Source organism: Rhinopithecus bieti, unplaced genomic scaffold, assembly GCF_001698545.2.
Source record: "Rhinopithecus bieti isolate Rb0 unplaced genomic scaffold, ASM169854v2 scaffold_3041, whole genome shotgun sequence".
Lineage (NCBI taxonomy): Eukaryota > Metazoa > Chordata > Mammalia > Primates > Cercopithecidae > Rhinopithecus > Rhinopithecus bieti.
Window position 1 is genome coordinate 4108870 of NW_016804262.1, and position 23245 is coordinate 4132114.

General features: G+C 36.0%; 1 protein-coding gene across 1 annotated transcript in view; it reads right to left on the bottom strand.

The window, feature by feature from the left end:
- LOC108526617 (integrin alpha-4) overlaps positions 1–23245 on the bottom strand; it is a 53445-nt gene that overhangs the window by 11733 nt on the left and 18467 nt on the right. The window contains exons 10-12 of the mRNA XM_017867431.1: positions 21761–21915; positions 9983–10132; positions 8015–8091 (exon numbers count right to left, since the gene is read on the bottom strand). Coding sequence (XP_017722920.1) covers positions 8015–8091; positions 9983–10132; positions 21761–21915 — 382 coding nt within the window. The remainder of the gene's footprint in view (positions 1–8014; positions 8092–9982; positions 10133–21760; positions 21916–23245) is intronic.

Consider the following 23245-nt stretch of genomic DNA (forward strand, 5'->3'; position numbering starts at 1 on the left):
AGAAGGGTTTGGTGGAGTCCAAGCAACATGTCAGAAAAAAAGGGAAATTATTGGATAAGTTATTGACTGTTAAAAGGTTATGAAAGTATCAGCATAAATACTGTCATGTTATAGCCTTAAGCCACGTTTATCTGTTCTATGATGGCATACAAATTCCAAATGCCTCACTAAGTAAATATCTAGTATTACCACATTGTGATCTGTACCCCATCCAGAAAACCTAATGTTTTAGTGGTGATAAACCTACTGAAATGACTTATAAATTAATGGCATCGTATGACCATGGCAAAATCAAAACTGGAAATGTGATATGGTTTTTGGGAATTATTCTTATGAACCTGGGAATATGCAAATAAAATAACTGGACATTTTCCCCACTTTTATAACTCTAACTTCTAAGAAAACAGGCACTTCACTTAATGCTTGAAAGTTCCTTTTTCTATTTTAAACTTATCAGAGTATAATACATGCATAGAAAAATGCACATATCCTAATTGTATGGCTCAATATTTTTTATAAAATGAATACATGTGTTAAGCACGCAGATCAAGGAAAAAAATATTAGCAGCCCTACTGTAAAACCCTCTGCAATTTGTTTCTTCCAGTTATTGGCCCCACCCTTCTTGATTTTTAATAATATAAGTTGGTTTTGCTCAATTTTGTATTTTATATAAATGTAATCTTTGAGTATCTGTTCTTTTGCGTGGCTTTTATTCAAAATTTTGTGAGATTAACATATTGGTACACAATTGGTAACAATTGGTAGTTGTAAAATGTTAATCATTGGTGTATATAGTCCATTTTATGAATATGCTGCATCTTATTTATCCTTTCAATTATCCATGGGACTTTTGACAATTTCTATTTTTGGAACTAATACAGTTTTTTGGTCGACATATACATGTAATTCTGTAGGCTAGATATATATTTATATCTATCTTTATGTTCCTATCTAGGAGAGATTCTTATAAATTTTTTTTTTTTTTTTTTTTTGAGACGGAGTCTCGCTCTGTCGCCCGGGCTGGAGTGCAGTGGCCGCATCTCAGCTCACTGCAAGCTCCGCCTCTTGGGTTTATGCCATTCTCCTGCCTCAGCCTCCCGAGTAGCTGGGAGTACAGGCGCCCGCCACCTCGCCCGGCTAGTTTTTTGTATTTTTTTAGTAGAGACGGGTTTCACCGTGTTAGCCAGGATGGTCTCGATCTCCTGACCTCGTGATCTGCCCGTCTCGGCCTCCCAAAGTGCTGGGATTACAGGCTTGAGCCACCGCGCCCAGCCTGATTCTTATAATTTTTTAACCCAGGGTTAATTTCTTTAAAATATTTGAATCTTGGCTTATTTTGGCAACCAGCCTAAGTTATATTGACAAACTATGTTTATAAAACAAAACATATTATCAGGAACTTTTAATAAAAATATATATACTTTAGAATTTCCATGTAAAAAGCAAGCATATCATAGAGTAGAGGTCTGTAAACTACTGCCCGAAGGCCAAACTCACATGTCTGCCTACTTTAGTAAATAAAGTTCTATGAGAACACAGCCATGCTTTTGCACTACAGTGACAGAGTCGAGTACCGAGTCGAGTAGTTGGGACAGAGATCTCTGTCCCACAAAAACTCAAATATGTACTATCTGTCCCTTCACAGAAAAAAGATGCAGGCTCTTGCTACAGAGCAATCCGATTGACGAGTAAATTACAAAATAAACATGTAACATATTACCATATTTAATTGAAATCTATTTGTACTATTCTGACCATAATAGAAACTTCATTGTTTCAGATGGCATAGGATGCAGTTCTTTACCCCAATAAGCCATATAGAATTAGAGAAAATGATCCCCCAGTCCTCATAACTCCTCTAGACATGGAGAAGAAAGGAAAGAATGCTACTTCCATATGCATCATCTCTACGTTGGGATCCTTGATTTGAGCAGTTGGATATGCTGGAAGAATGTGTAATAACAAACAAAGCAGTAATTCTAAACCCTGGGCACTACTGCAGGGTGGAGGAGTCTGAGTGACAGTGTGCTACCACAACATTTTAGGGAATGGCTGTGATTTACTTGTGCCTGTGTTGTAAACCTTGGGGTTAAGTAGTATGCCTCTGCTTGGTGGCACTGTTAAATGGGAGAGAGGAAATGTGTGGGAATATGGCTGTCCCACATCCCCCCTCCTTACCACCCCAACTCTATAATCATGTTAGGACTAAAGCAACCTAAGAGGTTCTAAAAGTAAACTTCAGCTTGACATTAAAGTTTAATTAAGACTTGTAGAAGAGCTGCCCAGAAATAGACATTTATAAAATATTCTGGCTTGTAACCAAAGCATTAGTCACTGAACACCTTTGGGAAAGAAGTTGGCACTTAGACAAGCAACAGAAGGTGAAAGCACTGCATAAACAGCTAGGTTCCAAGACAACAGCAAATTAAAGAGAAACACAATGTTCACATTTCAGCAGCTAGATTCCTGGTTTATTTTCCATTTTTAAGCTATTTTGCCACATTACCATAATTACAATTCTACTTTTTTTCCCCCAAATATACATCTTACTGTAAATTGATTCATTAACAAGATGCTCTCAGAAAGATACCTACCAGCTTCCTCTGTGAGACATAATAAAGAACCAGGTGCACATCTGGAAGTGCGACAAGACTGAATCAGAGCTGTCCCCGGGACTCATAGTTCATTCTTCATTAAAACATGCATAATGCAGACTTGAAATTTACAAAGCAGCCTAGAATCCATGTAACTTAAACAAATCAAGGTACTGTGTACGTACAGAATCATAACTTAATAAGTGACAGAGGAAAAATAGAAAAATGATGTACTGCAGCACCAGGTCTATGTTTTTTTCTGAGTGAATAATATAGCTTTATTTTGCAAGAAATGCTCCCCAAGTCTTAGTAAAATGAATTCATCTTGTCTGCCTAAAATGAATTAGGGCTTGATAGCTAACTTGTTTTTAATCAAGATGCTAGAATAAAACATAATGTAAACTGATACCACACTTCACTATGTCAAGACACACGACTCATTTATTTGACAAAAGAGTAACCTGCAGCAAGTAGCCTACAGGCCTAAGTAAAATTTTTATATTTTTTTCCTTTACTACTGACTTCAGGGAAAAGACAACACTGAAAATTCTTGCCCATTGGAATAGACAGATTACCTGACATTTAGGAATATTTTGTTAAAGACAGGCAAACTCACTGAGGTTAAGGGGAGAAAAGCAGAAAAACCTAAATTAAAAGATTGAACCAGTAATTAACATGTCTTAGTTTATAAAGCATATACTTCATTCTCCCACAACTTTATGCGGTCAGTGAGGCAAATATTCCTACTATTTCCATTTTAAAAATGGACAATTTCATCAGACTAGCTCTTTGGGGGATTAACAGCATAGTGGCAGATGTTGCTCACTGCTCATTGTCTAGCCAATGGTGATTTCCCTTCTTAGCTGCCAACAGAGCCCTGGATTATGCAGGTGACAGGCAGCATTCCCTTAATATTTCAGAAGACAGACCTCTAGGTTCAACTCCAGAGAATGTATCACAATAACAAAATAATTGAATCAGGATCAATTTACTGTGATCATGATGACTCCATTCTCCTTCAACCATGACAGAATCAGGGATAAACAGGTAACACAGGTCTGGTTAATCAGAATACATCTAATGAGGCACTGCCCTTCCTGGAAGGGCAACTTAAAGGGGACAAAGCACTTTTGCTCTTTTCCCTTTTCTCCTGCTTGATGCTGCTCAGCTGTACTGTGATCATGAGGAAAAGCTAAGAGAGCTGGAAAGGTAACCATCAATGTCCAGTCTTTGATAGCTGTTCACCAAACCTGTGAACATCCTTCCTCAAGACTGCTTATTATGCAAAATAACATCTTTATTGTCTAAGTCACTATTATTTAATTACTCTAAAACTTGCAATTAGAAGTATTCCTAACAGATACAGAAGCAATTGTTCAGGGAAAGCTTACATCACTCATTCTGGAAGCACAACTGAGGTGCAGAAATGTATTGCGGTGTCATTTACATGAGTAATCTGTATCGAGGATTTGATTTTAAACTTCCTATGTGGTGGCTAATACCTTCTATTATATTTGCAATCTTGAAGTCATGTTGGTTCATCTTTATTTTGCACCGGAAGTCCTTTTAAATGTAGTTTATTGTCCTAAGCATTTAGACATTCAGGAGGAAGCCTCAACTTAATGAAGAGATGAGAGAGAGTGGATAAGCACTGCTTAGCGTACTATTGACAGTTTATTACTGTGGTCTTCAGAAACTCATGTTCTTTACTGAGTAAATACATTTACCTAAAACAGGTTTATAGCTCTGGGGCACATAAATACCATTAGTGCCAGCAGAGTTATAGCTGGGAGAATGCATGGAACATATGGTCACAATTCTCCTACTGTTTCTGAGAAAGGAGAGAGGACACCTCTGTGGGAGAGACATATTTTTGTCTGATAGAGTATAATTTACTAGAACACAAAGCACTTTGTCAGAACCTTTCATTGTGGTCTAAGAAATTAATTAGAAGCGCTCTCATTTGAAAGTTCCTCAAATAAATTATCATTTATCTAACAGAAATACAGAGCCTGTAACTTTCTTAGTTGATAAAAAAAACATGGTGCCTACCACTTTACATGGACATTCATGCCACTTCAAACCTTGCAACTACTGAGTCAGTCACAGCCAGCTATATTTTCAGGATATAAAGTTTATATGCAGAATTATGTATAGAATTGGCAATGTTTCATTTTATCACCAAACTAAAAAATCTTATCTATAGAAATTCCAACCACAATATATAAAAAATAGTAATGACTTCTATTGAGCCTTCGTGTAAATCAGGCTTTGCACTAGGCATTTGGTCTGCATTATTACCCTTTAAGACAACCTTAAAAGTTGGTACTATTTTATCCACTTAGCAATGAGGAAAGAGGTCAAGAGAGGTTAAAAGTCTTCTCTGAAAAGGTCACTAGTGATACAGTAGATATGGGATTTGAACCAGGTCAGCTTGACTTCAAATCTGGAAGCTCTTCACCACTACCACATTGGTTCTTAGGTTTCAGTGTGATAAGAACTTGGAGCTCTATTAATTGTGAAGATCTGTGGCCTGGTCCCCTTTAGTTCTGACTTGGATGGTCTGGGGCCTAGGAACCTGCATTTCTTTCAAGCATCCAGGTGATTCTCATAAAGGTGGCTTAGAGACACCTTAAGAAACAGAGCCTTACACTCCATTTAAAATCATTATGCCATTTAAAATCATAATGGGTTTGATAGGCTACAAGAAATATTATCGCTCTAAATTAAAAATGCAAAGTAGGTATTTTGTTGTGAGAAAACATGTAACAAAGAAAAAGAATTCATTAAGATGAATTTTCATTCTTCAGGAAAGAAGCACAGTTAGTAATATTTTCTTATAAATGTCAATGTCTCATTTTCTCGTAGGCCAGAGAGACTGCAATGAAAGGTGATAGCACAAGCGTCTGATTTAAGAAAATGAAAACCCTCCTTTACTTGCAGCTTAGAAAAGATTTCCCCCACACAACTCGTCTTCTTATCAAAGACCCATGAGGGTAAAAACGTCAAGACAATTAGGCAGTTTAGGAAGAAAATAAATACAGAAATGGGAAGATTATAAGTTATTCAACTAAGAAATCACCAAAGGCACCGCCCTACATGCTGGGATACAAAGTAGTCAGTAGTCACTGTTTTTGGATTATCTGAGCAGTTAATCTGGGTAATTTAAGTATAAAGTCCAATAATCAATCAAAGCTTTTTGGCCCTGCACTATGGACTCTCAGGCTAAACTGACATTACCTAAGTAAAAATAATTGATTCTTGGCCGTATGTGATCCTACCACAGTAGGGTACTCAACCCTATTTGTCAACCTTTTTACTTATTCCTAGTTGACTTCCTGTCCTTTATCATAATAGCTATTTTGAATTTTTTTTCCATTCCTTTCAAGTTGCCAAACATATCTTCAATGCCTTCAATTACCATATATAAACTTGCTTTTTATCCTAGCCATCCATGAGTTCTCTGTATTTCCCTTCCTTCCACACTGAAATTTCTTAATGTCAAGCATCTTTTCATAGCTTGTTAGCTTAAGATAAAGAGATTCTTAACTAAGGCTAATTCCTCTACCTATGAATCTGATCCCTTTTGGGATCTTGTTCCATTCTCAGCAAACCTCTCCAGTCACCTGCAGCACTTCAGGCACTGTTAGGCATTGGGAACACAAAGATGAAAGGACAGGACCCTGCTTTGCAGCAGCTTCCAGGACAGTGTGGAGACAGACTTTCAATAATCATGAGCACAGTGCCATAGGACCAAGGGCACAACAGAACTTAAGTTTAACTAGCTGAAGACCAGGGGGCTTCCCCTAGGAAACAGCTTAGATTTAAAAGATAAATAAAAGTTAATCAGGTAGATGGGCAGAAGAAGTGAGAAGATACAGAGGTTCAGGAGAGCATGGCATAACCAAACAACCATAAGTATTCAGACATTGATGAAAAAACTCCCTGGGGAATTGGTGAAAAATACCACCCAGGAGTTTAGATTTTAAGTCTAAAATGAGTCACTGAAGCACTGTTATCACATGTGTATGCTAATAATGCAAAATCAAAGGCCAGTATCCTAGAAAGCAGGAGAACTTAGTGACCTAGGTAGGATAGTGAGTGCCTAGTTTGGAGTAATAGTGCTGTAGAGATATCAAAGCATGATGGATAAGAAAGACATCTAGGTGGTAGCATTGTAGAACTTAATAGTTCTGGATATCAAGAACAAGAAAGAGAAAGAATGCAGATTGAGCCCTAGGTTTCTGGCTTTGGTAACTTTCTAACAGCCATGTCATTCCTGGATAGTGCCTGGGCAGAGTGAAACTATAGGGCACCCAAAAGGACATGTCTAATAGCAAATTTGATATGTGGGTGGGTGTGAAACGCAAGAGACACTGGTTTAGGCTCATTTGGCTACTTCTGCACTAAGAGTTCTATCTTGGCATTTGCCAGTGATGCCCATTTTTTCGCCACCAGTCACATTTTATTAATAAATGCTGACTTCCATGACCTTTCTTTAGACATTATGCTATCTGATCTTTTTACAATTTTACAATATTGTCTCCCTTTTTATATTCTCCATTGGCTATTTCACCAGGGACTTGGTTCTCTTTAATTCCTTGAAGATGCCTTCTCAGTCTCCTACAGGGACTCCCCATTTTTAATCTCCTTGAATAAAACTGTCCCCCAAGATTTGATCCATAATTTTTTCCTCTATAAAATTCACATTTCTATCCCTTGGGCCATCTCACAAGTCACTAATGAATAAAGGAACTTCCAAACATAATCCTGAACTAGATTTTCAAGTGGAACGCCACATATAAAAGTCCCTCCAAATTCAACATGCCCCAAATTAAAGCTGCTCCATTTATATCCCAATCTCCCAAAAATAGTTCCCTGTTTTCCTGCCCTGTCACTGATGCATCTGCTTCCCCTCTTTCACTCGCCTTCTATGATCAATCCTCAACCTGAAGTGTTCATTCTCTCTCTCTCTCTCTGGTCCTTGTTTTCACATCATCTCTTTGATATGCAAAATGATTTGAATATAGGGGATCCAGATATGATACAAAATTGCAGTGGTTTATTTGCCATCATAAAATAATGACAGCAACCAACAATTATCCAGTCTTTGCTTTGCGCTAGATGCTATTCTGAAGCACATCACATCTATTTCCTTTTTCTCCGTTTCCCTTTCTATGAATGTAGAAGAGCAAGATGGTTTCTTCCTTTTTAAATTTGTCATACTTGGATTATAGATCAGTCTGAGTGATATCATCCATTTTCTGGGCAATAAAAAAAACTAACCATTGTGTTGCTAATTCTTTAAATGCTGTTAATTTTCAAGGGTTAGCTCTTATTCCTTTTTTTTGGGAATGCAAATGCACACACTCATTACCCCCTCTTGATGAATAATAGAGATTATACCACATATACTTACTTCAAAAACCCAATCTTTGCAGAAACCTGTAAATCAGCAGAACAATTTTCATGGGCACAAAACCTTGCAAAGCTTATCTGGAAATAAAATGACAATGTTTTTTATTTTGATTTAATCAGCAAGTATATTTATATATATATTTTAAAGAAGATGACATCTATGATACATGAGAAAATAAAATTGATACATCAAATTGACAACTCTTTATTTTATCTTTTTAAAAGCTCAATTTAAGAATTAGTAGGGTTCAAATGACAATTACTTGCAGGGCTAAAAGAGCTAAGTTCTAAATAGGTAAAATTTAAAGCCCAAATTTTATCAGTGAAATAGATTTGGAAAAAAAAAGTTAAAGGCATTAAAGGAGTTTATTAGCTACCAAGATTTTTTTTTTCATTGGGTTCCTCTCAATTTTCTGGTGCTGCAGTTTGATCCCATTTATTACATGTAAATAATGGCACTTAATTTTGGCAGATGTTGTGACAGTGATTTTATATTCACTGAAATTAGCTACATGGAGATACTTAGACATTTTATGTAGAGGAAACATTGAACAAAATTAAATAAGGGTTCCAGAATTTAATTAACTCTGAACTTTTAAATAAGATCAATAAATACTACAAAGGACCTAGGAAGACCCAAGGCATAAGCTGGACAAAAGGAAAAAATGGAGAGAGATAAAAGGGAAGATAATGGGAACAGGTAAAGAGAGACAGATGCAGAAAACAAAGAGAGATCTAGAAAGTCAGAAGCAGCCAGGCTCATTAAGTGTGAAGTGACTAGAGTACTGTCAAACAGCGTGCCTAAAGTTGGGGGAGAAGTGTAAATATCTCTCTAAATAAATATGATTTTTTTTCTCTCATTTCTATTGGTGAAGCAAGTTGTTCTAAGAATCAAAATATAAATTAATGTAACTACAAATTGCTAAGGTTTTGGCTTGTGTACTTGCAATATTGAGATTTTCACTATTAAAGACATTTACAAAGAGCTGATGTTGAAGACTGAAGTTTAACAGAAGAGTAAAAACAACCCCTGGCTTCCGTAAATATTTTCGTATGAGGGTATAGAGAAAAATATGCTCTTCAGTTATCTTCATTTGATCCTGTATTCTAGACTAGACTAGTGGTGATTGTAAGCTCAATTATCTTAAAGTGACTATGGGGCAATTTTGTCTGGACAGGATATGAACTAGACCTTTAAATGTCCCTTTCATCTTTTACATTCTGTGTGTCATTAGTGAACATTTTAATGAAGGCTTTTTACAATGCCCAGACACATCCTGTTTTTGGACAAACACTATGTCTTTGTGTTGGCAGACAGTAAAGGTCTGAACAACAGGACTCCTGAGAATAAATACACTGTCAGTGAAACTTAAATATTTTGGGATAATTTAGAAAACTGGTTAGAATGTAGGATCCATCTCAAATGCAATTGATCCCGGGATGTGGCTGAAAAGCATATAATGGATTTTTTTAAAGAAATTATTGTGTTTAACATAAACACATGTGTCTGTAAATGGATAAAACTAAGCAAGGAAATTTGATTATGAAGACGTGAGTGAATCTGTGAGTAGGATGAAAGCAAGGGAGACAGGACATGAGAAGAGGAAGATAAACTGAGGACACATGATGACACTGAATAACTAACATTAATACAACCTTCTCCCATTATGATTTTTCTCTAGTAATATCTTTCTTCACTGGCAAGGCATCAAAAATAGAACAGTAGCATTTTATATGATAATCTACTGTTGTGATTAAATACATATTTTAAAATATTCAGTTCAATATCCTAAAGGGAATATAAACAATTTAAAGAAATGAAAAGACACATCATAAATCTATTTTATGTTTTAAAATTCATAAAATTAAAAAAAATTCTGACATATAGTTCACTTCTTCAGAATGATGCCATATTTTAAAATTTGGTTAAATGCCACATAATAATTTGGATAAAGGAAAATACTCCTACTGTTTTTTTAATTATGTCTTTTTCTTTCTTCTGCTGAAGAATTGGCTGAAGTGGTTGGAATTCTTCTGTGCTTCGTTTACTGATGACGTGAGGACCAAGGTGGTAAGCAGCTTCAATCTGAATTGGGGTGCGGATGTCCCGCACATCTTTCTAAGGAAAATAACAACCATATGCATTAATAACAAAAACAAGCATGTAGATTAAAAAAATATAAAACTTCTTTCCTGAATAAGGCCAAACACTGTACATGGAAGACAAAGCAAATACTTATCTTTCATCTAAATTGTTAAAAAAATGAAGATGTATATTTTTTCATATCACACAAAATCATTTACGTTTCTTATGAAAACACAAAAGAATAAAATGAAAATAATACCATCCAATAATAGTTATAAAGGTCTATACTTGGGAGTATTTTCTTCCATGCTATTTTCTATGCATTTAAAAGATAACTTGGTATTATATGCATTTTCATGATATACTTTTATAAATCATTTCAAAGTGCTTTTTATCCCATTTAACATTACCCTATACATTTTCTCTCTCTCAATAACATTTTGATTAAATTTGATTCATTTGACATTTAACATTACCCTATACGTTTTCTATCTCTCAATAACATTTTGATTAAATTTGATTCATTTGACTCCAGATATTATAAAACATCCTTTTTAGTTATTCCTTTTTTTTTTCTTTTCTTCTTCTTCTTCTTTTTTTTTTTTTTTTTTTTTTAAGAGATGGGATCTCTCTCTATCAGCAGACTGGAGTGAAGTGTAGCTCACCACAGTTCTGAACTCCTGGGCTCAAGCGATCCTTCTTCTTCAGCCTTCAGAGTAGCTAGGACTACAGGTGTGCACCACCATGCCCAGCCAATTTTTTCATATTTATAAAGGCAGGGTCTTGCAATGTTTCCAGACTGGTCTTGAACTCCTGGGCTCAAGGGCTTCTCCAGTCTTGGCCTCCCAAATGGCTGGGATTACAGGTGTGAGCCACCATACCCAGCCCTTTTCTTTTTTTATGGAATTTTTCTATTATATTTTCTAACAGATATTGAATGGTATACAGGCAAAGTATTTGTTTTGTACATCTAATTGTATATACTTGTCACTGTACTGATTTTCTTATTAGTTGTTAAAGTTTTTTTTTTGTTTTGTTTTTTTGTTTTTTTTTGTTTTGAGTCAGAATCTTGCTGTGTCACCCAGGCTTGAGGGCAGTGGCATGATCTCAGCTCACTACAATCTCCCTCTCCTGGGTTCAAGTGATCCTCCCACTTCAGTCATCCGAGTAGCTGGAATTACAGACATGTACAAACACACCCAGCTAATTTTTGTATTTTTAGTAAAGACCAGGTTTCACCAGGTTGGTCGGGCTGGTCTCAAATTCCTGACCTCAAGTGATCCGCCCCCATCGGCCTCCTAAAGTGCTGGGATTACAGGCTTGAACCACTGCAACTGGCCATTTTTTTTTTTTTTAAGTTTATTGTGCTTTTATACTTCACAAAGAACTCTTGAATTTATTTACCAATTACGCAGAAATTGTAACCCATTCACAATCCATTCTGCCCTGTATAACATTCTTCTACACTTAATATCTTAACTAATGTCTACACAGCATTTCTTACTCCTATTCTTGTTGATATGTGGTCACAAGTTTTTTTTTTTATAATCAGATTTTTAAAATTCATTGTCTTGTGTCTCCAAAGAAACAGCTCGAGTTTATTACAAGTGATTGTCAATTCTTATATTTTAACCTTTATTTGTATATGCAGACATTTTCTTTTAAAAATATTTTCTATCAACTTACAAATGATTTTTTCATTTGATTATTTGCTAGCATCATTAAAATATTCCATATTTTCAAAATTGTTTTCTTACACACAGTGAAATAATCAACAAGAAAATATCTTTGAAAGTATTTGTCATTCGATTAAGTAAGCACTTCACTAGATAGTAAAAGTGTCCTAGACTCTCAAGTCTATGAAAACAAAGAGAGTCAGCCCTCTGTACCCATCGGTTCCACATCTGTGGGTTCAGCCACCTTGGATCAAAAATAGTTGGCAAATAATGGATAGTTGCATCAGTGCTGAACATGTACAGATTTTTTTCTTGTCATTATTCCCTAACCAATAGAGTATAACAAGTGTTTACATAGCATTTACATTGTATTACATATTATAAATAATTTAGAGATGATTTAAAGTATATGAGAGGATTTACAAAGGTTAAGCGCAAATATGGCACAATTTTATATAAGGGACTTGAGGATCCTTGGATTTTTGTATCCAAGTGGGGTCCTGGAATAGTATCCTGGAACCAGTCCCCCATGGATACTGCAGGATAAGTGTATATGAAAATCAAATAACATATAAAACACAGTGTCTCTTAGAAAGCACCTGTTCAAGCAGTCCACAGTCAGAAATGTGATTTTCAAAGGGCACTCAACTAAACAAACTTCTCCTTTTCTAAAAGGGTAAGCTAAAAAGATTTTACTACTAAAGTAACCTAAGAGGATTTATAACAGAATTCAATTGAGAAATTACATAAAGACATGTCAATGAGAAATCTATAAAATAAGATTTTAGACACTGCAAAAATTAAAAGTAGAAATGATCTCAGGATATGAGAGAGCAGTTCACATCACCACATATAGCCCACCTACACAGAAACTAGTGGAGAAAATCTATGCAGTTTTTGATTTTCTTGGTATTAGAATTGTTGCGATATTCAGGAGATAATTTGAAGAATTGGTCACAATTCTTTCATACTAATAATTTAGTCTTTCATACAAATGTGTGATGTCTTTCATACTAATAATTTAAGGCTCAGTTTTTACTCTACTTTTCATATGGCCATTTCAATCTATAGGTTCTTCTCATTTTAAAAAATAGATTCAACAAATTCCCTCTTGACCATTAAAGAGTCAAGTGTTTTCACCCAGGCTAGACATATTAACTTAAACCATAACTGAGGTTTATATTATGCTAGATGAGTTCCTCAGGGTAGACCCATGACACTGCAATTGACAGACCTCCTACTGAGTAATGTCAGTGGACCAGGTTTCTATTTATCTATAGACATTTCAGGATTGCAATATGGCTTAAACATTACTGCCCCAAGGCAGGTAAGGAATAGATTATTTTCAAAGCTCATCAATTAAAAATCCTTAAGGAATAGGCGCCTGTAATCCCAGTTACTCAGGAGGCTGAGGCAGGAGAATGGTGTAAACTCGGGAGGCGGAGCTTGCAGTGAGCTGAGATCCGGCCATTGCACTCCAGCACTCCAGCCTGGGCGACAGAGCGAGACTCCGTCTCAAAAAAAAAAAAAAAAAAAAAAAAAGAATAGGGAAAAAAATCCCTATCACACAGATTATTGCTGTATTGCTATATTATTTATATAGTAACTTTTGATAGAAATCAATGAAGTAATTTAATAAAGATGACACACATCACATAAAAGACTATATCTATTCTATATCTTTGCGTAATTATAAACAAAAAGGTTGTAATTTTTTTTTCTCTTTTCATTTACAACATTATCAATTTATGTATATAGTGGTTAAAACCAATAGTGGTCTAAAGGTGAAGCACTGGTGTTCAAATCTGGGGTCCACCACTTATTATCTATGTAACATTGGGCAAGTTTCTTAATTTGTCCATGGCTTAGTTATCTTATCTGAAAATTGGAATAATAACAATTATGGTGGTTATACCTATACCTTATTGTTGTGATGATTAAATGACATACTGTCCATAAGGCAGACATGACAAAATTTGTATGTTGCTTCAAAATGCAGGCATATAAGCCAACTAAGGAATTACTAAATTTCAGTTTCCTAGACTAAGAGATTCTGGTGAACATTTGGAAGGAATAAGAAAACTGAACTACTGCCAACCAATCAACATTAAATAGAAAATTAGTTACAGAACAAGGAGTAGACCTCTATTTATTAAACAGTATTTAGAACATTTGGAGCCTGAATCAGAGTACTCAAGATCCCTGATTACTTTTCCAATCTTATACAGAGATGCTTTTATTAAATTACTTGGTAAGGGATCATCTCAACATGAAACCTTGACCATATAGGAATGCTGCGAATCAAGGCCAAATCCCAAGTTATCGACTTGTGAAAACCGAACAGCTTGAAGCCCTGAGTATTACAATAGCAAACTTGATTAAATTATTCCCTAGGTGTAGGAGCTAGACGGCCACTGATTGTCCCTCCACATGTCCACTGTTTTAATTCTTCTCAACAAGCTTGCTTTGACCAAATCACATGCTATCTAATTCATATTAATTTTCCACAAGGTCTTCTCTACATCTGGTGTATATTACTATCATTATCCTAATTAGCTATTAATTACACTTTTCTTGCAATATATAAAATGTACATGCACTCTTGCAAAAACTGCATTTGACGGATATACACACTAACTTTAGCAGCTCCACCTACAGACAAAATCTGTAATATCAAAATGTCTTAAAGTGATTAAATATTTGGGAGTAAAAAAGTAGATTTGTTTAAATTTTAAAATTTGGATGGGCATGTGCTATGTATATTAAAAATAATGAAGATTTCATGCCACATTTTTATGGACAATTACATAAAATAGGGTGCCCACAAGCATGCAAATTAGCACATGCCTGAAATTATATAACGTCTGTCTTCTTGCTTGACTTTCATAGAAATCTGTATTTCTGGCCAACTTGAGAGCTGAGCAACAGGCCCATGTCCTCCTGTTAATTTATTTAAAAGGTGCGCCAAAAAATTTTATATCACTAAACAATAATGTCAGTAATAAATATTTGAAGCTATCTATTCATGGGTCTACTGTGTCCAAGGCAGCTCTAGGGATACAAAACTGAAAGTCAGTGCCTGTCCCAATCTATGTTCCACAAATCCACATAAACAGTGTGGGGGATGAATATTCTGATACAGACATGCCCAAATACAGAAGAAGTAGGGCCACCTAATCTACACATAAAAGGGGTTGGGGAGGCTCTTACATAGGAAGACTTTAAGCAAGGAATGTGACTAGATTTTTGAAATACCTCTCTGGTGCTTATGTAGGGCTTGGGAAGGAAAAGCTGAGACCAAGACATAGGTTGGTACCTGAACCATCACCATCTTGTAAAATTGCAGTCCCTTTATGTAGTAAGCTTGTCTCAAGTGGTAGAGAACTGTTAAACATCTGGCACTACAATTTCCTGAGAAAAGACAGCACCCCCAAGACAAATGCTCTAACCATGATACCAACAGAACATTCTCAGATTTTTCTTATAGAATTTTTTAAATAGCACCAAGAACATAGCATCCATAAATGTGTTAAAAAAATATTTTCTGCCTTATGTAATGGATTGTGCTAGCTCTAAGAATACAAATATGCAAAAGATAATATCCTGCCTCAAAGATCTTGCAACCTAACAAAAAATTAAAATGTTATAATAATCAATTTACTTCTAGAATACCATATTAGTACAATTATATAGTTTGCTCACACTTAGATTTTCAGCAGAAATGTCTGCATATATGAATCAGTCCATAGTGTGCTATCATTAAAAAATTTCTTCTTTAGAGTAAATGACATTTCATTAAGCTATCTATGTGCATGTATCACTCAACAATATAAGCAAATGAAATTAAAAAACACACAAAAAATCTACTAATCAAATACACATTTGTTTTCCTGAAATTACTATGGAAAAAAGATGAGTTTTAGAAGTCACCTAAAGATTTACATAGCAAAATGAACTCCCTGTATTTCAGAAATCTAAAATTCAGGAATTTGAGAAATCAAAGAAAGAAAAGAATTAACTAATCTACACAGGTAGGTTGATGTCATGATTTTAATAAAACACGCTAAGGCCACTGAATTCACTGTCTCTCAGAATATCTCTGGGGACAGGCATTCTTTGTTCAGCAACTAAGCCAGTAGTTCTAGCTTTGTCGGAAATGCAGACAAACAGGCAATCTTTTGCTGCTTTTGTTATCCCAATGTAACACCCTTCTTCTCTTCTCAAATATCAGGGGATATTTTGATGCAGAGATTCCATCAAGATCAACCAAGAGATATCATCCGTCAACATTTCAAGGGAAGTTTCACTACCATGGCTGCTCTAACATGTCTAAAAACTGCTTCGAGTTACAGTTTGGGTTTCTCTAAATCAAAACTGCCTCAAAATTATCCCTTGTCCTAAGAAATCTCTAAAATTTGATGAAGTTGTATATTTAAAGCAAAAACAAAGATTTTCATATACTTACATAAATGGAGAAACACCTTTTACATAGAGGAAAAGCAATCTCTTAATAGAAGAGGATTTCAATAGTAAAAACTAAATGTATAAAGAAAATTTAACCATTTCCTTATATTCAGACATATCATTATGAACTCTTAGCAAAAGCTAATAATTATATGGCTCCGATGGCAAAAATTAAAGCTTGGCCTTAATTATAATCAACTAAAATTACAAAGTTTTTTTTTTTTTTTTTTTTTTTTTTTTTTTTTTTTTTTTTTGAGACGGAGTCTGCGCTCTGCCGCCCCAGGCTGGATGCAGTGGCCCAGATCTCAGCTCCTGCAAGCTCCGCCTCCCGGGTTCACGCCATTCTCCTGCCTCAGCCTCCAGAGTAGCTGGGGACTACAGAGGCCCGCCACCTCGCCTGGCTAGTTTTTTGTATTTTTTTAGTAGAGACGGGTTTCCAAACCGTATTAGCCAGGATGGTCCGATCTCCTGACCTCGTGATCCGCCGTCTCGGCCTCCCAAAGTGCTGGTATTACAGGCTTGAGTCGCCGAGCGGCACCCGGTTTTTTTTATAATTTAAAAAAAAAAAGACAATTTCTCCTTATTTTTGAGGAACAAATTTTGACAGTCAAGCAAAGTAATCCTGTGTGATACTTTTTAATTATGATTTAGACTTAAGGAAAACTGATTCCCCTACAACCCTGACTAAATGAACCCATAGCCTCAGAAAAATAACATGCTAGAACAAAAATCTGACGCAAGGTTTACGACATGGTATGATCCTGTATGCACCTCTAGTCCAAGAAGATCTAGCATAAAACTAAAGAATTGTGATTAAAAGAGAATAAGTTTTTAAACATAAATTTTATATAAACTTAAGATCTGGAGTCTTTTTGACAGCCGACTTGCCCACCATCAAAGAACACAATGCATTTTGTAATTAAGTTTAAAGGCTTTCATTTGCATAAGGTAATCAAAGAATTGTCAGCAAAAATAAAAGCAAAATTCAATCTTTTCCTCACTTTTAGGTCTCCAAGGCTTTTACGTTTTATATCTGTGCCATCTTTGCAACTCAATCTCTTTAATAGTCAATTCCCACAATTTGCTGATTGTACTGGGATCTCCGATGAAATTTCTTTCCTGGTCCTTCACCCTCTTGGTGTGACCCCTCCCCTCCTTAGCCTGCTTCAACTTCACAACCAAAAATATAACCATTCCCTTGTATATTCACTCCTGCTGCATGCTCCTTGCTTGCTTCACTCTCTTGATCAAACCACAACCCTGGTTAATTGTAACTCTTCATCTACTCCTGAACGTTGAACGTGACTGGGGAAAAACACACACACACACACACACACACACACACACACAAACACACAGGCTACACTCAGTTTATGACAATGAGTGCAAGTGGTCCCAGACACCATCTGACAACCACCCTGTATTTTGTTACTCTCACATTCTCCTGGAAGACTATTTCACGTCTTCCCAAACTCCAAATACCACTTCCTTCATCTATACTCTAGTTGATGAGTTTGCTTCTTAGTTCACTGAGATTATTAAAGCAATCAGACAAGAACTTCCATAGTCCCCATCACATCTACTCAGCATCTGCAAGCACATACACAGATGAACCATGCACATGCCTATCTAGAACCAACCCTTTCACTTGTACATTTAATCTTTCCCTTTTTGCCTTCAAGAATTTAGTTCCAGCTCTTCTCCCCTGTCACATATATCCCAAGTTTTTCACTCTATTGCAGCATGCCTATCAGCATAAAACATGCTAATGCTTCTGTCTTAAAAGACAAAAACCCAGAGAACTCTTCACTTCAGCTACTGACCCCCAATTCCATTTCTTTGGTCACCTTTGAGGCAAAACTTTTGAAAGAATAACCTACAATGCTTCCAATTCCTTTCCTCCTCCCCCCACCCCCGCCACTACTGTCTGAAATGCTTTTGTCACCACCACCAACAGCCTCCACATTATAAATCTAATGGCGAGTTTTCAGCCCTCGTCTTATTCGATCAAGCTGCTGTACGGAAAACATCATCATGCTTTCCCCTTTGGCTTTATTCACTTCACTTCCAGGATGCCCAACACTGTTGATTTGCTTCCTTTCTTACTGATTTGACCTTCTTATCTCCCCTGTGGGCCTCTTCTTGCCAACCTCTTCATGTTGTAGGGGCCCAGAGTGCAGACACTGGCCCTCTTCTGATCTCAGCCATCTTAATATGATTTTAAATACCATCCATATGCCAAAGATATATTGTTACCTTTCCTGTTCTCTGCCTGTCCTCAACTCAAGATGAGTATATACAAAGGCTTAATTGATATTTACACTTAAAATAGGTCTCTCTAGCTAGCAGGCCCATGACTGAACTCTAGAATTTTCCACTTAAAAGGTGTTCTCCTGCAATATTGTCTCAATTGATGAAAACTACATTCTCCAAGTGGCTCAGGCTAAAGACCCTGGAGTCATCATAGAGCCTCTTTCTCAGATGCCAGACATCCAGTCTGTCAGCAAATTGTAAATTGGATGTCAGCAACTTGACTTCGACTACTTCTCACCATATCCACTGCCACCACTTTTGTTGGAACCATCTCTCCCCTGTGTTACCACAGTAGCCTCTTCTCCATGTGTCAACTCTTTATCTCCTACTCTATTCACAACACAGCAGCTAGAGTGTTCCTTTGTATACCTATGTTAGATCATGTGACTTCTCTGACAAAATGCTGTTATAGATCCACCTTTCTCTCAGAGAAAAAGCCACAGGTTTTGCATAATCTCTTCTTCCGCCATTCTTCCCTTTGCTTACATTTCTAGCCATCCTTGCCTCCCTATTGTTCTTTAAAATAACCAGGTACATTCTTCAGGCCTTTGACTCAAGTTTTTCTCACTGGAATACTCTTTTCCTGAACCAGGTGTTCTCAAAGGATGGGTCCCCTGGGAACTCTGCAGAAATGCAAATTCTCAGGCCTTACTGCAGACCTACTAAATCAGGGATTCTAGATGGGACCAGCAATTTGTGTTTTCAGAAGCCCTACAGGTGTTGCTATTACACCCTAAAACTAAGAACAACTGCCCTAGATATCTACATGGGCAACTTCCTCACTTCCTTCACGTCTTTGCTCAGATGTCACTTTCTGAATGAAGCCTACTCTGAGTATCCTGTTTAACATTGTACACTTCACTCCTTCTCCAGCATTGCACATTTCTGTACTCTGCCCTCCTTTTTTCTTTATCACCCGTATCTTCCAAAATACTATAGAATGTATATTTTTATCATTTTTTTTTTGTCTCACCCCAGTAGACTATAAGCTCCATGAGGGTAGTAATCTTTATATGTCCCATTCACTGATCTATACAGAATTTGACACAATGTAAGTACTCAATAAATATCAAATTAATTGAGTGAATGGCCAGTAGGGACAACTATACGAGTAAAGCATCTCCAACCAACAGGCAGGCAGGGAGTCCTCTGACAAGTGGGGATTGTGGGCGGAGTATATAATTAACAAATGTCACTTCATTTCATTGTAAGGAATGCAGAGACAAAATAGATACATATGTTAACACTCCCACTCCTGGTACCATGGTACCAGATGTGTTTTATGGAACACAGGAACAACCCAGGCATCCCAACCGCTATGCATCTTCTTTTCTAGTATTAGGAAGACGGAAGAATTCAGATTGCTGTCTTATGCTTTCAGACTGTAGAAACTTAAGAGTGTTAATGTTTCCTAATTCCTTGGGCTATCACCCTGGTGGAGGTGGGAAATACACTCATTACATTCCTATACCTTCTTAAGTAACAGCTGCAGCTCCTTGACAGAACTCAAATTCAGGGTAGCTGCAACTGTGGTTCTTATCTTCTGTGTGGGTTTGTTACAAAGGAGAGGGTTGGAGTAACTTTTTGCCTTTCTATATGAGTTTTAAAAGTGTTCCAAACACAAGCAAGGTAACTTAGGAATAGAAAAAGATACTGAAGGAAACGATCATTTTAAAAGTCAGCCTTGGCAACAGACCAAGACTCCATCTTAAAAAAAAAAAAAAAATGGCTTTCTAAAATTTCATTATAGACCTCTATCTTTCTTGTAACACAGAACATGTACTGGTTAAGAATACTGGCTCTAGAGTTAGAGCTCTGTTATTAGTTGCGTTTGCCATGTGCAATCCCAGCAGTAAGTGCTATCATTTAATATTTGCAATATGGTACAAAGGCAATAGCTGAATCCTGCTACCATCAAAACCATGGTAACACTACAAATATACATGCAACAAAGCACTTACCTTTGCTAATCATTTCTGCTACAAATTTACTCCAAAAAAGGTATACAATTTTGATGATCCCTTATTTATAGGAACGATGACAAGAAACACAGGACTAAAAAAACCAAATCACTTTTGCAAATTTTTAACACAACGTGTTTCTTTGTGAATATCTAATGTTGGCCCTTTTATTGCCTTTAAAACGATCTCAATATTTGTCTCTACAATTGACTAAGGTAAGTAAAATGACATCCATGAAGCATGAAAAAAAGAACCTCTTTAATTCCTACCGTATAAATGATGGTTACATTAATATTCTATACTTTTGGCTCTGAACCATCTAATAGCTTTATTCTAGTACAACAATAAAAACTGTTAAGGGAAATGAGGAAATAGCATGGGGATTATTGCTCTTAGCATTTAATAGTGTATTGAAGTCTTGATGATGCTTGCTTACATTTGCTTGGAATAAGTATCTAAGGGAAAATTAAGCCCTAAGCTGAAGCTACTATTTGAAATCCCAGAAAGGGCTCCTGGGAATAGTTTGGCTTTTTGTGACAATAGATTTTCTGATGAAGTACATCGTTCCCTAATGAAAAAGACCTGGCACGGCTTCATATGATAAAATTTGACCAATGTGAGGAGTGCGATGATCAGTTTGGGAATGAGTGTTTTAATAAAAGAAACATGAAATTGACTGTGCTTTGGCAGGACATACCCCAAACCATCATGAGAGCTGTCGTCCTGGCCCACAGATGATCCCCACCATGCTACAACTGTGCGAGTTCCCACTGACATCACTGACAAAGCTGGCACGGAGACAAAGACATAATCCAAAAGCAGCCATGTTGTATTCTGCTTCATTGGAGTCCTACGAAAAACAAACTAACTTCCCCGCCTCCCCTGACCCACCCCAAAAAATGTACCATGGAAAAGATTTGAGGTTCAGTTGAGCTACTGAAGATGTGTATTTCTAGGCAAGCAGATAAAAGGGATAGGAAAAATGAAATTTTAGAAAGGAAAAGGCAAGTGTTTTCAAATGATGAGGTCAAATGTGATAAACGTGAAAAAGGATGATACAATAAGAGGACTCTGAATTACTTGGGTTGAGACTGTCTAATACTTTAACTGGAGCAACAGGTCATAGTTTAGGAGGGGTAACAGTTGCTTTTATCTACCTTTTATAAAAAGACACCAATACAATAAGTTGCTCTCTATCAACAGCATTGAAGTTCACATACTCATTAATAAAAAATAGCTTACATTACCCGCATAAATGCTTGATGTGTTCTACAGTTAGCTACTCCACTAGACACTTGTATGCTTCCTGTCATCACGTCAGAAGTTCCATTAGAAGAAAAATAGAATCTTGGTGGAGACTCTGTCTTTCTGTTCACATCCAAACTCATGTTATAAAACAAAACTGCAAAAATATAGAGAATCGCAGTTAATCTATTTACTGAAATACATCTATTGTTATTTTTGAAGTGATAATAGTCAAAGTTATATAGATTACTGGAAATAATATCTGGAGTTCTCTTTATTAAACAGCTTTTAAAGACTAACCTGAAATATGAAAGAGGGAACAATTAAAATACAAATTTTAAAATTGCTTTTATAAAGATTTATGAACTTTCCTCTAGATTTCTATTAACACTAAAATCTTTAGTTATTTGCTTCAACCTCCTATATATAAAAATTTCAAAAATACAAACATTGTTGCTAATAAAAGTCTTGCATAATGGTTCAGATTCCTTTGGAGTCATTTTTTCCTCAGAACATTGACTAAGAAAGTATAGACACAGCACTTTGCTCAAATGTTACTTGGAAAAATTCTATCTTATGTGGTTATATGACTAATTTTATATATGACTTTTTTTAAATTTTAGATTTGTTTGATCTGAAGGCTTTTTATTTTTTATGCACAAAGTGAACACATGATTAAGTCAAAATCTATGTATATGGTTTTCTTAAAAACGTCATCTTTCCAGTCTTATGCCTTGATTATCTGTCCTTCCTCTACGTGTTATTGGTTTCTAGTTTGACCTTCCAGTGTTAATTTGTGCAATTTTTAAAAAAAATTCTCTCAATAAATATTCTAGCGGTTTAGCAGGGTTTATTTCAAATCTGACATAGTAAATATTCATCTGCTCATGAAGATCTCCAAATTATTTAAAAAAAAAAAAAAAAGAAAAGAAAAGAAAGAAATGTTAAAAGCAAACAAAAACTTCCAAGCCAGATCTTTACCAAGAAAGTGAGACCCATTTCACGAATCTAAATGGGTTCTTTGCCATGCAAGCTAAATATAATATTCTTCTGAGGTGTCACTCATTATATAGAAGCAATAATTCATGTGATAGTTTAAAGAATTTATGTAATTCTTGACATGTTCATTTATATTTTAGGAGTAACTTACACTTCTAGAAGAATTTTACCTACTTATTTCAAGGAAACAAGCATAACAGCTATATTATTCTTTATACATTTCAAATAAATCCTTCAGTCATCTTTTTAGTTGGAAAATAATGAAGTCCAAGCCAATTGGATTTCAAATTATTATTACTATTATTATTTTTTGAGGTGGAGTCTCGCTCTGTCGCCCAAACTGGAGTGCAGTGGCCGGATCTCAGCTCACTGCAAGCTCCGCCTTTAGGGTTCACGCCATTCTCCTGCCTCAGTCTCCCGAGTAGCTGGGACTATAGGCGCCTGCCACCTCGCCCAGCTAGTTTTTTGTATTTTTCAGTAGAGACGGG